A 16,223-nucleotide genomic window follows, 5' to 3' on the forward strand; every position below is an offset into this window, starting at 1 on the left:
GTTAATTAAAAATAGGTGGGACTTAACCTCCATTCTCTCAAAATACAACTTCTTCGTGTGGTTCTCTCGCATAAAGAACGCCTTATCTTCACATTTGTAAATCAGTTATAGTATGGAAAGTAATACGCCGGCAGACACACGCGCCTGACTTAAGTCGGCCGAGAATCGACGGTGGTTCACAGAATCTGTGTCCGAGTTGATGTACTGTATTACACACTCATTCGTTACTTCTGGGTGGAGCAACTGAGTAGGTAAGTTGTGATGTTTATGAACTGTGTAAAGGTGAAGATTTAATAGCCCAAACTCAGGTGATGTTACAGGTTTCGCCTAAAGATACTGAAGGTTATCACGAGGTTTCATGTTTGAATAGCATGGCCCCGGGTATAATGTACCAGGCTACATAATTCCATAATTAAATGAGTCAGACATGCTATACTCTCTCCCCATATCTCAGTTCTGAATTACTGAACAGATGAATCTCAAATGAAGGAATGAACCCTTTAGCCTCGTATTTCGCCTTATTCTTTCTTATATTTCTTTTATATTTTCCTGCATTCTTAAATCTTCTTTCGAAGATGGCCTTTTTGAACTAAATCTATATTTAAAAATCGTTTAAACCGTAATTTCTAAAAAAAAAAATACCAGTCTACCTGAAGTGAGACGGGGAGTTTCATGGAGGTAAGCCAAGGCCAAAATTGGGGCTGTAGCACCAAAAGAAAGAAAAAATACCAGTCTATATCCGTGGTCGATGGTGCAGTAATAAACATAATCTATGAAGAAAGTATCAGAAAGTACAACGTTTTAAAGGGTATTGACGCTGATCAATCCTAGCCCTCTTCTATTGACTTTAATTAGTTAAATGCTCAAGAACGGTAATTATATATGTTTATCGGTACTTTAAATTCAAAAATTTACATTTCGATATTAATTCAACTTTATTTTAAATCTATAATATTGCATTCCATTGTCTTGGTCATGCAATAAAGTGATTTATGTGGAAATTGCTGAATTCTGGCAGCGCCAAGAAATATGGATTTCTGACACGAGCAGTCATTAATTTTAGTTAGACTTTATCAATTCATCCCGCATAATCAGCACTCCTATACGAAGGAGAATGAGGTTCAATAGTGATGGTACAATTCTGACAGAGCCGACAACATGAAGGCGGTTTGGAAGAGAAGGATTTCAGTATTGTTCTTTTTTTATTGCTAGTGGGGTGGGACTAAGTCCCTTGCACTGTGGCCATTTCTGGCCTATTGTACCACCCACAGATGATATGTGAGGGTGATTGTGGAGCGATTGGTGGAATAAAGATTGGCAGGGGAAACCGAAGTACTCGGAGAAAAACCTGCCCCAACGCCACTTTGTCCACCACAAATCCCACCTGACCAGACCCGGGATGGAACCCGGGCCGCAGCGGTGAGAAGCCAGCGCCAAACCGCTTGAGCTATGGCGCGGCCAGGGTTTCAGTATACTCCATGCGTAGCGAGTAAATGCGATTAAGGACCACTCAACGGCAGTGTACCTGCGTAGCTTCCAGTGTGATATACCTTACTTTACCATGTGTTTCCTTGTTTCTTCAGTTTATTAACTTTTGCTTACATTGTAAAGAATTGTGATGGACAAGACATGTATATGAAAGCATCTGTGACTGCATAAGAACACAAATGTAGGTTTAGAAATTATCCGTGCCACATTCAAGGCATTCCCAGTGATCTGAACGTCGGAAAACCATGGAAAGCGAGTGTAAAGTGTCATGCTATATTCTGATTCATGCCTGACAGCATGATATAGTGAATTCCTACCATGGCAGTTCATTTCTTTCAAGTTACCAGAGAAAAATCTGTCTTCCTCTTCCATGGTTTGGGCGGCGATAGGTAAGATGAAGTTGTGATTCGGAAGTGATTCTTTCTATGTAAACAGAAACCTGTGCGTCAAGCAGGTCAAGCAGAAGAAACCTGGATTTCCTTATTAGTACACAGGTATCGAGGGAATAGAGGCAGTAGAGAAGCGTTTTCTGGAGCAACGGTGGGATACTTCATCATAAGTACACTGTAAATACGAAACAACTGACTCCAGAGCAGATTCCTTTCTGAGAAACTGATAGTTGTAAGATTTGAGGCTTTCACGGCGGTGACTATGAAGAAAGCAGTCCTCTGGGATTTGGCACCGTGTATAAGTGGTGTTAACCGACGTTTCGGAGGAACGTATCTCCTCCATCTTCAGGGTAGAAGAAAAATATAAGAATTCTGCAAGCGAAGAGACCGTGAGAACCGGTAAAAGCAGACTCTGCGATACGTTCCTCCGAAATGTCGGTTAACACCACTTATACACGGTACCAAATCCCAGAAGACTGCTTTCTTCAAACTGATAGTTACACAGTTATTCAAGAATCCCAAGGATTTGATGGAACAAAAAGTTTTTACAGCACTCGAAACAGCTCGCCATGTCTGCCCCTATCTTGAACCAGATGAATCCAGTCTGCACAGTCCTATTCTATTCTTTAGAACAATTTTAATATTATCCTCCAAGTTTCGGCAAGCGGCCTATTTCTTTCGCTCTTTCTTTTCTGCCAAAACTTTGTATCAATTTTTTCTGCTCCTTTCCCATATTCACTTTATATTGATACAAGAAAAATATAAGGAAGGATGAAAAATTCACAGCGAAACAGACATACCTACCACTAAACGTCAAAATCGAGTGATTAGCAATTCTGCCTCATATTCGGCAAGTACCGTGTTCGGATCGGAAGCCGAGGCCGGTTATCCTAACTAAGGATTTGCTTGTCTTTCCTCAGTCTCTTCTTGCAACTGCAAGAATAGCACAACAGGATAGACAACTGTTGCTTCACAATAATCTGAAGATGGACGCTGTATGTTCTTCGAAATCATTAGTAACGTCTGCAAGACCACAAGGTGTCATAACCCAGGAGAGTATCCTAAAATATATGTGCAAATTTACCTTCTCGAGCTGTTTATAGGTAAGAGAAATGTAAGTAACATCAGGTCTGTATAACAGACAAGTCTTTTTTTCCTTCGCACTACAGCCCCAGTGGGCGTAGGCCTACCACCATGAACTTCTCCATTCACTTCGGTTTTTCTAGATCTTACACATTCGGTAGGACTCCTTGGGCGGGTAATCAGCTCGTCGCAAGGCCTCTACCTGTACACAAACACAGAAAGACGCACACAAACAAATTAAACATCCATGCCCTGAGTGGGATTCGAACCCACGATCCCGGTTTCCAAGAGAGCGAAGACCGTAACAGACAAGTATCTATCACTAAATAAGGATCCTTGAAATCCTTCGTAAACTAATTAAGAACATGTGGGTTTGGGGTGTGGACCTTGCCTGACGCATAGCTCCGACCGGCTGTAGTGACAGTAGCGCTTGTCATTCGCACTGTACCATGGCTATCCTGTTATTACATGCGGCCAGCTAATTCGATCGTAACCAGATATGATCTGGGGACTGGTTCATTAACTCTCGGTCCACGTTGCTTAAAAAGCTTTTCTCGTTCAGATAACGGGAGCATTAGCCTGCTTCTTGCTCCTTAATTCATCGTATTATAATCATCATTATTATTGCTACTATTATTATATTAAGGTTTCTTGGGGTAATGCTCCCAGCCGCAGAATAATAGATTTCCTTTGATGTGTTACATCTTAAAGCGAACAGAGAGAGCTCGGCAAATGAAGTTAAAATGTCTCTCTCTATGGTTCTACAGCCCTTTAGACCTTGGCCGTTTTTTTTTCTTAATCCTCTACGCAGATGGTAGGACTCCTTGAATGGGGTATCAGCTACTCGCTAGGCCGCTACCTACTCACAGGATAACACAACCATGGAATAAACGCAGAGTGGAATTCGAACCCATGATCCCAGTGTTCGAGCGGGCGAAGACGGTTCATGCCTTAGACCGTGCTGCCATTGTGATGGCCAAGTTACAATGTACAGACAGAACTTTTCTTCTCGTCAGCACATCGATATCCTCTCTCGCCTACCCGGAATTCTATTGAATGGACTCGGGGCTCTTTCTCCTGGATAGAGCGGTCGGAGGGTGAAGTTCATCACTCATCTTCACTTACAACTCAAGTCTAGAATGAAATAACCATCATCACTTCCATAATACAAACCATGGTGAAATGATTAGACACAACTGGGAAACTCTACCAGATACACGCGTATTCCTGCATTAAAATAAAATCAACTAATTTAGACCGATTTCAATCAAGAGCGCTCGCTTTTAATGCGAATTGCTTGCTGACCAACAGAGAGAGGCTGGCTGACGGGGGAGTGTAATGTTGTGTCTGTTTTGTGGGTAAGGAAGTGAAAATTAAGTCGGATTTGTGTGATTTCGCCCTCTGCGAAGTTTTAAATATAATTATCCCATAAATCGAGAAATAATTGTACTGCGTTTTAGTCTACTTTCCTTGTTTTGAACAATAACGAGAAGCTTATGAGATCATCTTGCTATCTGTGTGTACCCTCTCCTAACAAGCCGAAATAGTGAAGCCAGAGAGGTTAGCCGTTCCTGGGCAACGGCTCGGTAAACACGTTCCCGCGGCGGAAATTACGCACCTAACAACACAAGAACTATTGGAAGCGGTGTTTTCCGTGCGGTCTATGGCGTATCAAACATTCAATATGTATCGAAGGGAAAGTAGGCGAGTGGTTCTTCCCAGAACTTCTAGTATTTTTCAGTGTCAGTGATCGGGATTGACTCCTAAATTACAGTTCTGTGGAATACACGTGGCAGATACGGGCAAGAGGTTATTCGAGAACCTCAGTTCAGATCATTCAGATGTTTTACAAAGCAAAGCTCCACACCTAGATTTTGCGGGACACAGAACAAGCAATGTCCAGGTTGAGGAGCCACTAATCACATGCTAATTAAATCTCAGCAGTTGTCGGGCCGGGCCGAACTAAAACTGGATGTATACTGCAAGGAGATATGTGCAGTGTGACTCCCCTTGACAGAGCAAGCACAGAGAGGGTACTCGGTACACTGAATCGAGTAGGAGCGCTGTCTGTCTCTGTACTCCAATCCACGAGATAACAGTTATAATTGGGAATGGTAGTGTTTAGCAGTCCCACCCCATATTCTGGAGATCCTGAACTATGAGGTTTTAGGTGCATTTCATAATTTCCCTTACTTCAGGCCTCGATAGCTCCCAAAGAGTCGCATGACCACTTCCTTCGTTACGTCATCAACCGTCAAAATCATTGATATCTCACTCGGCGTGAAAGTCACAAGACTTCCGAAAGAGGTGACGAGTACCCGAAGAAGGAGCGAAATGTAATCAGGGGAAACCAATTTTCTTTCCTTTTTCCTTCTTACTTTTGTTTCCTTCAATTCCCCTCTTTGTACTGATCTTCACGGTTTTCTCAGTCCCTCCAGCCAATTATGACGATAATCTTTGAGACCAGGTTACTTCTCCCTCCCACGCAACTAACTCCATGGCACAGTTTTAGCTCTTAAGCTGATGGTTGCTCAGATTACAGATTTGCACATTTACTTGAAGTGATCGTCCACACAAATTCAAAAGTATCTAATATTTATTAAGAAGTACTAGATTTTCATAATTGCTTAACACAACTGACTGCAGAATTTAAAGGTCATGCATGTGTCAAAAAAAGAAAAGTCCAGCTGTTAGGGAACTATAAAGTTGATGACCACACTCCCGTGCAGCTGATTAAGCATTGTTTCACAAACATTTACTATTAGGAAACGAATATCTATACAGTAAATTTGTGTACGTCCCAGAGAAAAGGTTTTGAAAACAGAAGACAAATGCGGAACCTTTCAAATTTAAGTGCAGACGTTGAAGGTAGTGGGCAGACACTCTCTCAACACTCAGGCTTGTCTGAAGATGAGATTCTGCAAGGCAGGCGCTCCGAGGAAAGTGTAACAGAGTAAGACAAGAAGTTCTGTTTTAATTACATTTGGGCGTAACCCGCAGTAAAGTAAGTAAAAGGGTTCATGTCGGAACCGTCATTTCGCGGATTTTAAAAGATAAACGGTGTCAGTTTATGTTCTCCCTGTCTATGTATTCTGTTTTCTTAAAATATGCTTCTGCTCTCTCACACATACAGAGTGCTTTTCAGTATAGTCTGTCCAAGAATGGCCCAAAATAATAAGTTTCGCTCTGTTTCGTGAGCGTTACAATAAATCCTCCGAATCAGGGTAAGTCTCTTCACTGTCTCTAAAGAGTTCTTTTGCCTTCGCGAAGTTTAGCACCCATGCGTGAAAACAAGAAAATTAACAATGAAACTCTAATTTTCAAATTTACAGAAAGGAGGAAAATACGCAATATATTAACGTAGTGGTATCAGGCATCTTCCGAAATCATTCATCCCCGAATAAAGAAAAAAGGTAAAGCTATCCCTGTAACAGGCCGTGGAGGCCCATAGGGTTGTGAGACGTCGAGTTTCCTGCATTTTCTGTAAACAGTCGGCTCACAGACGGCGGTGAAGTTGTCAGCCTTACGAGCCGGCCGCCCTTTAACCCTAGGAAGATCCCTGGTGCTCATTTCTCTTACAAGCTTAGTCGACCCCAGGGCCATTGCGCGGCTGAAAGGATTAGATCAATTTAAAAGTCCAATGACCTCATCGGGAATCGAAGCCGCGACCTTCTGGCTTGTAGGATAGTGCTTCAACCAACTACGCTACCGCATGCCGCTCAGGCTATATGCTATCCTGATGTTTATCGTGATTTTTCTCAGACTTTCCGGGAGAACGCCGGTTACCATCTTCAACATTTCACATTCGTTTCCCTCCAGATTTTCATGTACTCTTTTTAACCAAAATCCACACAACTCGATCGACGTTATATAACGTATGCAGTTGTTTTAGTATGATAGTACTATCATTCCGTCGACAAATTCTAACTGCCATGCAGTAGTTCTGTCAATAAAAACATTAATGGAACAACATACACGTATACACGATAGTAATGCCCAAACGAGATGAAAATAAGAGTGTACTCACCATCAGGTGGGGTGAGGGCCACAAATCCACAGACACGAGTGACTGAAGCAAGGTAGATGATGTCCTGAAAGTGGACCAAATAACCAGATTATTACCCCACTTTCGAAGATGATGGAGTTTTGGTGTATGCATCATGCAGAATTCTACGTGCGTCAGCAGCGCTTGCGCTTTGCGTGCTCTGATATGATCACAGAGTGAAGATCCGTCGTAACTTGTTTATGGATACAATGATGGGAACAAAACAAATCACACCGGGCACGGTTTTCAAGATAATATGACAAACCATCTCTATAAGCAGCAGAATGGTTGTCNCTTTGAGCTCTATTCCCCTTCCGAAAACCATTATTCTTAATGAATTTTTTGTGGTTTTCCTCAGCAGCTGAAGGAAAATGCTAAGATGCTACACTAAAATATGACACAGTCCTTCCTTCTAAGTCCTTCTAAATTTACAATTGACAAGCATCGTGCTATTAGACGCTAATTAATTTTTAGATTTGAGAGAGCGTATTTAACTAAACTAAGAATGAAACAACACACCATAAATGCACACAAATATTTATAAGAAACTGCTGTTGTGTATGGTATTTGAGAGCAAGGATATGATACTGCACAAAACTTTCTGAAAACATACATAAAAGCATGTTTATTAACAGCGAAAACTAATTTAAAGCCACAGAATTTTAAACTTAGGTTAGTGACGTCCAGAGTAGAGATATTTATATCTGGCAAAGGAATCTCCTAATTTTATGGACTCAGAAGTTTCGTTGCCGTCTTTCAGAAAGAGCCGACAGCGGTCACTGAGGTTAGCTCTCTCTATCGGACCAAACAGAGTAAGTGCCTCCCACCTGAGGACGGAAACAGATTCAGTTTCCGAAACGTGGTGTTCTTTAGAACAGTGCTTCTCAACCGCCGGACCGCGGCCCGGTACCGGGCCCTAACATCAATTATACCGGGCTCTCCTCTTATAAAAAAAGAATTTACCGGGCCGCGGTGTCACAGAGGTTGAGAACCACTGCTTTAGAATACAAGACGATGGATAAAGTTAAAGAACCCAGTAATCAAGAGTTATGACACTTATAAATTATCTGACAATATATCTGACAGAATTTTTAAGGGATTCCATCCACCTCACAAACAATTCCCTAATATCCAGTTTAACAGTATACTCTCAGCTCCTTTTTTTTTATCTTCAAAGTGACGGTATCCAAGAGGTCGCCTACCTATCCCACCTATTTGTCTTCTCCATCACAGCCTCATAAGTTTCAGAGAAATTAATTGTGTTTGTATGTTTCGAAATATTTTTGAGTAACTAGTAATGAAGCATGAGTATAAGAATAAAACGTAAAACTTCTGAGAAATTTGCTTTGTCCTGAACCATGACGCCTAAGCCTTATTCGCATGTTTCCTTCCCAGGGGCCCGAAAATTAATAGGAGATGTCCAGTATGAAATTCTCGTCCTTCGTAGACACAAAAATTTGTTCTCTGAAACTCGTAACAAATGTTCAGACCATTAAGAAAGAAACGTGTAAACAGCCACTTATCGCACCACAGAGAGAATTTCATTTGGACACCCTGTACATGCTTAAAACATTCCCGCGGTGCAACCGTATGCTTTAAAGGCGTTTGTATCTTCCATCACCGGATCTGTCCTCTTAAATGGCTACTTATAATGGGAACATAAACATTATTAAACATTATAATTTTGAGGACCAGATCAAAACTATTAGGTCTAAAGGTTATACACAGACGTTGCTGGAAATTATATATCTTGTACCTTTTTTTGTGTGTGTTTTGAGGAATCGCTTTACGTAAGCGTACTGATTGAAGCTGTGCCGCGTCTCACCGGGAACAGCCACAACTTCTTTTTTTCAAATGCGTTGAAAATTACACATTCACGCAACTGTTACCTGCATTTCTATCCTCAGTTTCAACAAAAACTAGCCTATATACAGGTTTTTTTTATTGCTAGTGGGGTGGGACTAAGTCCCTTGTATTGCGGCCACTTTAGCCTTTTGTACCAGCCCCAGATGATAGGTGAGGGTGATTGTGGAGCAATTGGTAGAATGAAGATTGGCAGGGGAAACCGAAGTACTCGGAGAAAACCTGCCCCAGCGCCGCTTTGTCCACCACAAATCCCACTTGACCAGAACCGGGATCGAACCCGGACCGCCGCGGTGGGATGCCAGCGACTTACCGCATGAGCTACATATACAGGTTAGATACTTATCAGACTCCTAACAAACGAAACACATGGAACGCAAGGAAATACTCGCACAAGATCAAACAGGCAGGCCTGCAGTGGACTTGGAACGTCGGGGTTCAATAACAGTCTCCTCAGAAAATATATCGTAAAGTGAGGGAGGAATAAAGCTATCCCTATAACAAGCCAATGAGGCCCACATTGTTGTGAGACGTCGAGGCTCCCACATTTTCTAGACCAGTGTTTCTCAAACGCCGGGCCCTGACATCAATTATACCGGACCCTCGTCTTATAAAAATAAATTACCGGGCATTGAGAGCCACTGCTCTAGACAATCGGTTCACAGATGGCGGTGAGGTTAGCCTTACGCACTGGTCGCCATTTATCCCCAAGGTAGATTCCTGGTACTCATTTCTGTTAGACGCTGAGCCGACCCCAGAGCCATAGTGCGGCTGGAAGGATTAGGTCAAGTGAAAAATCTAATGACCTCATTGGGAATCGAACCCGCGACCTTCCAGCTTGAAGCATAGTGCCTCAACAAACTATGTCATCGGTACTCTGTCAACAGTATGTATAAACAGATATGTATAAAATAGGTAAGGTAGGAAAAATAAAACAATGATAGAAGAAATAAGTAAGTAAAAAAAGCAAAAGCTATCCCTGTAGCAGGCTGTGGAGGCCCATAGGGTTGTGAGACGTCGAGGCTCCCACATTTTCTAGACAATCGGCTCATAGATGGCGGTAAGATTGTCAGCCTTACGGGACGGCCGCCTTTTACCCAGCAGGAAGATTCCTGGTACTCATTTCTGTTAGAGGCTGAGTCAACCCCAGGGCCATAGTGCGGCTGGAAGGATTAGGTAAATTTAAAAAATCCACCTCATCGGGATTCGATCCCGCGACCTTCCGGCTTATATCATAATGCCAACTACGCTACCGCGTGACCCCTAAGAAAAGGATGTAGTAATTAGGAAATTAGCCTTAATGACTCTGAAGAGACAATATACGTGTACTATATCGCGTTTATGGATCGCTCAAAACACTGCACTAAGCGAAGGTATAATTTTCTTTGTGCTTACTTAATCATGACGCAGTGAAAACTTGCGTGGAAACGAAGATGTACATCCACACACGCTTAGCCTTGGGACCGGATGGAAATGATAATCTTCATACCTTGACCGCTTTACCTCCGAGCAAATAACCGATACACGTTCAATACGAAGCTGGCCTGGACGCAGAGGTAAAGAAGAGAATGCTGTCCGCAGCCTAGCCATTGTGCTGACTGAGCGACTTACGTAAGCCCGCACTGATATGGAGTCTGTTAACGTAATTTCCTGCCAGTAATTGGAGCCACAGTCAGACAGAACTTCCTCACTGACAACCATTGCATTGAGTGTAATTTGGAGTTCGGAGCAGTTAACAGCCCTGGTACAGACACTTTAGCCAGCTGCTGCCTGTTTTGCTTGACCTGACTTTGCACTTGCAATGTAATTAACAGAAACACTAGTTTCAAGCATATCTGACTTCATGACAGGTTGAAAGCAGCTTTCTTTGCCTACAGGAAAACGTCAAGATGGGACTCATAACGCCTTATGTTTCATTACATACCAGACGAGTAGGTTTATAACAATTTGCACGGAGGACGTGGCGGTTAGTAGCACACCTAATTTCTGTAGAGTCGTTAGTAAAAATGGAAGATTTACAGTCGTGAGCTAATATTATTAATGGTGTGTCTTTGGGACTGACTTTCCTTGACTAATTGAAAATTTACTATTCTTGTCACAATATCAAAATGCTATTAAAGTGTATTCCATTTTCTTTAGTACTTAGATGGAGTGCGACTGAGGCCAGCAGCAAACGTGCCTATTACACCAGTCCCGGGTGACAGTTGAGGAACTAGAATCATAAACGGCAAAAGGAACAGAAGTACTCCAAGCTGCCCCAGCGCCACTTTGTCCACCACAAATCCCATATGGAAAGCCCTGGTATTGAACATAGCCTCCAAGGTGTGACGTGGGCGATTAACCATATGAGCTACAGTGCCTTAGCTCAAGCGGTTAGTCGCTCGCTTCCCACCGCGGCGGCCCGGGTTCAATCCCAGGTCTGGTCAAGTGGGATTTGTGGTGGACAAAGTGGCGCTGGGGCAGGATTTCTCCGAGTACTTCGGTTTCCCCTGCCAATCTTCATTCCACCATTTGCGCCACAATCACCTTCACCCATCATCTGGGGCTGGTAGAACAGGTCAGAAGTGGCCGCAGTACGAGAGACTTAGTCCCACCCCACTAACAATTAAAAAAATTAACCATATGAGCTATGGCATTTCTCAATATAATATAACTAAGAGTTTATATTATTAATAATTATTATTTCCCATAATATTTCTATCGCCGATTAAAGTGACCGTGCGGTCTAAGACATGAACTGTCTTCGCCGGCTAGAATACTGGGGTTGTGGGTTCGAATCCCACTAGAGGCTTGGTTGTCTATGTGCGTTTATTCTGTGTTTGTGTTGTTCTGTGTATAGGTAGAGGCCTTGCGACGGGCTGATCCCCCGCCCAAGGAATCATACCGACTGTATATAGGATTAAGAAACTTAAAAGCAGGCAAAGGTCAACAAAGGGCTGTAGAGCCATATATAGACAACATTCCTATCAATCAAGAAACGCTGCTGGATATATGTTTCTTTTTTCCTTGGCACTACAGCCCCAGTGGGCCTAGGCCTACCTCCATGAACTTCTCCGTTCACTTCGGTTTTTCTAGATCTTACACGTTCGGTAGGACTCCTTGGGCGGATGATCAGCTCGTCGCAAGGCCTCTACCTGTACACAAACACAGAAAAACGCACACACACAAACTAAACATTCATGCCCTGAGTGGGACTCGAACCCAAGATCCCGGTTCCAAGCGAGCGAAGACAGTACATGCCTTAGTGGGTATATTATGGTAATGAGCTTAAATTAGGGATATTGAATACAGAGGCAGGGAATAGCATTCGGCAAGTTTGTACTCTACATTTTGCCAACAGCGGAAATTCAAGGGGTTAAAGAACTTTATCATGTGATGCAGAAAGATTGTTTATAATATTCTGGGCTATTTTCAAGAACAGAAAAGGGGATGTAGATAAGAGGCAACAACACTGTTCCCAAGTATTAAAACCGAGCATACGTGCAAGTTCCAATAGCCTAGCCTCGTGACCAACCCACCGTGTTCCCCTACTATCTTAATAATATTAAGTGAGCGGTATAAATCACGGTGTCCGGTCTAGAAAATCAAGATTACCGGCCGTGAAGATTCGTTGCGCTGACTATGCGACACCCTCTATTCGCAAAAGTTGGCACTAACTTCGCCGACAAGCGGCGGTCGGTCGGTATAGTTCGCTTGCGGACTAAAACCACGGAGTTTGTTTTGTATAAATCACGAAGCTCCACACTCTGCAACACCTGAACTTCAAATCTGCTTTATCCTTCTTCGATCTAGGGAAATATTTGGACTTTTGTTTATATAAAACACTTAAATGTAGACAGAACTTTACTTTTCTTACGCCACTGATATTTGCCACTGGAGTCTAACAGGCTAGTCCGGGGGTTTGAACTCTGTTTCGTTTGTGTAAGTGAGGAAATCTCAATGCTTGGTCATAATGACCACCTCAGACACAAAATAACTCCTTGTTCTTCGTGCTTGGCAACGGACGTGCTCCTGGCAACAAACAGTTCTGTGCTCCTTCTGTGGTACGGTAATATGGCAATCTTCGATGCGAAGCAATATCTGTATTGAAAGTTTTATTTTAATGTATGGGAACAATACCAGCACCTAGATTAGGATAATGATTGACGTAACATGGAAAATCTGCGAATTTCCTACTAAGAAACAAGCTGAAACTCAGATTATTTGTTCAATATAAACGGTTAAAGTGATTATTTCTGCAGTAATTTCAGAGATGGAATTTTGTATTGGAGATTAATCTATTGCCCGCATTTTTCCATATCCATATCAAACAAACGATCTTGCCCCATATGCAGATCAGTCTTTGTTACGCCGCCAACTGGCATGAGAAGTTGCCGATACAAGAAGATCAATCAGCATTGTGGGTTCCGAAGATGGAATGAGAGTGTCACAAGCCAAGATATAAAGCATGCGGGACATTGAAATTAATTTCTCATTTATCAAGACCTATCCTCATTGTCCTGTGGAACAATCGAATCGTTCATTACAACAGATACTAATTTAATTACAGCTAAGAGGCATACGTGTCGATGTATGCCCGTAGCATTGCATCAGGGGTGCTAAACACTGAATTTGAAATCTCAATTTGTCTATCGAATGAGATATTACACATACTGAAATAAGGAGGAAACAAGTCAACCCATTAAAGCAATGGTTATTATATACACAACCTGCATTAACATAAAATAATTCTGCACTGTGCCCAGAAATCGTATGATATATAGAAGTATTATTTCTCCTAATAACATTAACCAGTTAGTCTTTGTGATTGAAGGGCATTGTATTTTCTGCTGGGTGGAAACTTAACTTCCAAATACTATGTAAGATTTGAGGTTTTCACAGCCGTGACTATGAAGAAAGCCGTCTTCTGGAATGTGATTAATGTCGAGTCGACATTCGTCTGTCAGCATGCTGGTTCTTCGCTCGCAGTTTTTTCTTTTTTTCTACCCTGAAGATGGAGGCGCTACATTCCTCCGAAACGTCAGTTAACACAATATCTACACGGCGCCACATCCCAGAAGACGGCTTTCTTCATCTAAATACTAATTCGATTAACCTATGCTTCAAAGGATCTCTGTTCTGCACTAAGAACGACATAATTACGAGTATGAATGATGATGATGATTATTGTTGTTATTATTATTATTATTATTATTATTATTCTTATTGTTCAGTCGGTATAGCGACGGAATGCGGAGGGAAGGACGGGGATGATTCCCGCCAGAGGAAAAAGATTTTTCTCTGCTCCACAGTGACCAGACCGGCTCTGTGGCCCACCCGGCCTCCTGTCCCTCAGCTATTACGGGCTCTTCTCCCGTGGGTGAAGCTAACCACTCACGTCCATACAGTGCCGAAGTCAAGAATCGCGGAACTATACATCCACTCCCCCGTAAATCTTCATGGCATGGCGCTTAATTAATTATGCATAATGACAATTTATTATTATTGCGTATATGTTTCAGACATATAAACAGTTAATACGAATATGCCACGTGTTCACCACATCATCGGTATCATCTTCGCTGTACACTTCTCCAGGCATCATTTGCTCCAGTTTCAAAAGGTCATGCTGTATACTGGAATCACTTAAGTTAGCTTCGGAGTGACTTCAGTGTCATAGCCTACTGAGTTTCGAAAAATCGTTGCGTTTGTTTCTACATCATTAGAAGAGGCTACATGAGCAGTCCATAAGGCTGTATTTCCTTATTGAAACCAACGCGAAATACATCATCTGCTTCAGACAAGCTCTGAGGATCTTGTCCATACAACTTATAGGACAACAAACGACGTGGCCGGGGTAATGCAATGGAAGAGCTAATTGCGCTAAATGTAATTACTGTGTACACTTAGTATGTGCTGGTATGCGGGTCTTACCCACACGACTTACGATTTAATTATTAGCAAGTCCTGTAATATAAAGCCTGATTTTCGCACCTGTCTCTAACAACATTTGTCCCGCTGACTCCAGTAAACACAAATTTGGAGCTATTTAGGATAAAGAAATGACAAAGAGCTGGGAAAGAACTGCATATCCACAAACTACTTAAATTTCACTCATCAAATATTATTAAGAACATGAAATATAATAGGACGAAATAGGCAGAGAATGTAACACACTTCCAAGATACGTGAAATGGAATCAAATGATTTCTCGAAAAATGCCACAGAAAAATATCGTATGTTGTAAATAAGGTGTAGTTGGGAATATACCATTGAAATGCATCTTTGTGAAAGGTGTATAGTTTGAATTGAATTTAACTGGCTCAGAATATGCCTTATGTCAGCGTTACGCGCCGGCAGCCCTTTACCCCCAGGAAGATTCCTGGTACTGATTTCTGTTAGAGGCTGAGTCAACTCATTGACATACGACAGACATATTGATTTCACGTCTGACTAAACAACATTATCGTACCTGAGAGGAGTACTAGCTCCAAGTTCTCATATAAAAAGCTGCTAACAAATTACTTTTATTCAAATTCCTGAGATAATTATTCTAACATATTATAAGAGAACAAATTATGAAGCTACTCTTTACGTATTTCCCTCGACATCTCGTTGTTCATTATTTCTTAGATCAAAATATTTTCTTTCAGATCATCAGGTTCTCAGACCCTATGTAGCGTTCCATTAGGAGAGCGAAGAACGCAATGAAGTTGCGAAGTTCTCACAAGCGGAGTACAGGCTAAAGTGAACAGAAACACATTAGAAGGTGAGAATGATGTTGAATGAGCAAGTATAGTGCATTTAATGCCTGCTAATTATCTGTTCTCAGACTTCATTCACACACAAACAACAGAGAAAAGGAGGTCTTCAAACCACAAACGAATTTGTGAAATGAAAGTGCATCCATTCATCTGAAACCTAATGGAAAATTAATGGCAGACCAAGCCCCAACAAACAATGTCCTGCCACGTCCATACTGTCTGTAACAAGAAACAAATGACGGCTACGTAGAGGTAAGTTATTTAACAACTAATAAGTTGCCTCCTCTCCCCACACTGACAGCAACTACTCAACGAGTAAACACAATAAGGACGGTAATATTCTCACACTCCTATTCACTAGGATATTTTGTACTGTCTATTTATCGGAGCTGTCCGTAGCCCAGACTCGGGTAATGCTTGCTACCATTCAGTCCAGAACCTTTTGTCTTCTCGTCTTCTGTCCAAAAACATAAAAATTAGAACATAACTATAATTTTGCCTGTGGTTCTGTATGGGTGTGAAACTTGGTCTCTGACATTAAGGGAGGAACATAGACTGGGGGCGTTTGAGAATAGGGTGTTGAGGAGAATATTTGGACCGAAGAGAGATGAA

The 16,223-nt window shown here is 41.9% G+C and overlaps 1 protein-coding gene across 1 annotated transcript in view; it reads right to left on the reverse strand.

The window, feature by feature from the left end:
• LOC111870791 (NADPH oxidase 5) overlaps positions 1-16,223 on the reverse strand; it is a 404,301-nt gene that overhangs the window by 316,013 nt on the left and 72,065 nt on the right. Inside the window, exon 2 of the mRNA XM_023863331.2 lies at positions 6,988-7,051. Within this exon, the coding sequence (XP_023719099.1) occupies positions 6,988-6,990 (3 nt within the window). The 5' untranslated portion in view covers positions 6,991-7,051. The remainder of the gene's footprint in view (positions 1-6,987; positions 7,052-16,223) is intronic.

The sequence above is a fragment of the Cryptotermes secundus genome, unplaced genomic scaffold (genome assembly GCF_002891405.2).
Source record: "Cryptotermes secundus unplaced genomic scaffold, Csec_1.0 scaffold499, whole genome shotgun sequence".
Lineage (NCBI taxonomy): Eukaryota > Metazoa > Arthropoda > Insecta > Blattodea > Kalotermitidae > Cryptotermes > Cryptotermes secundus.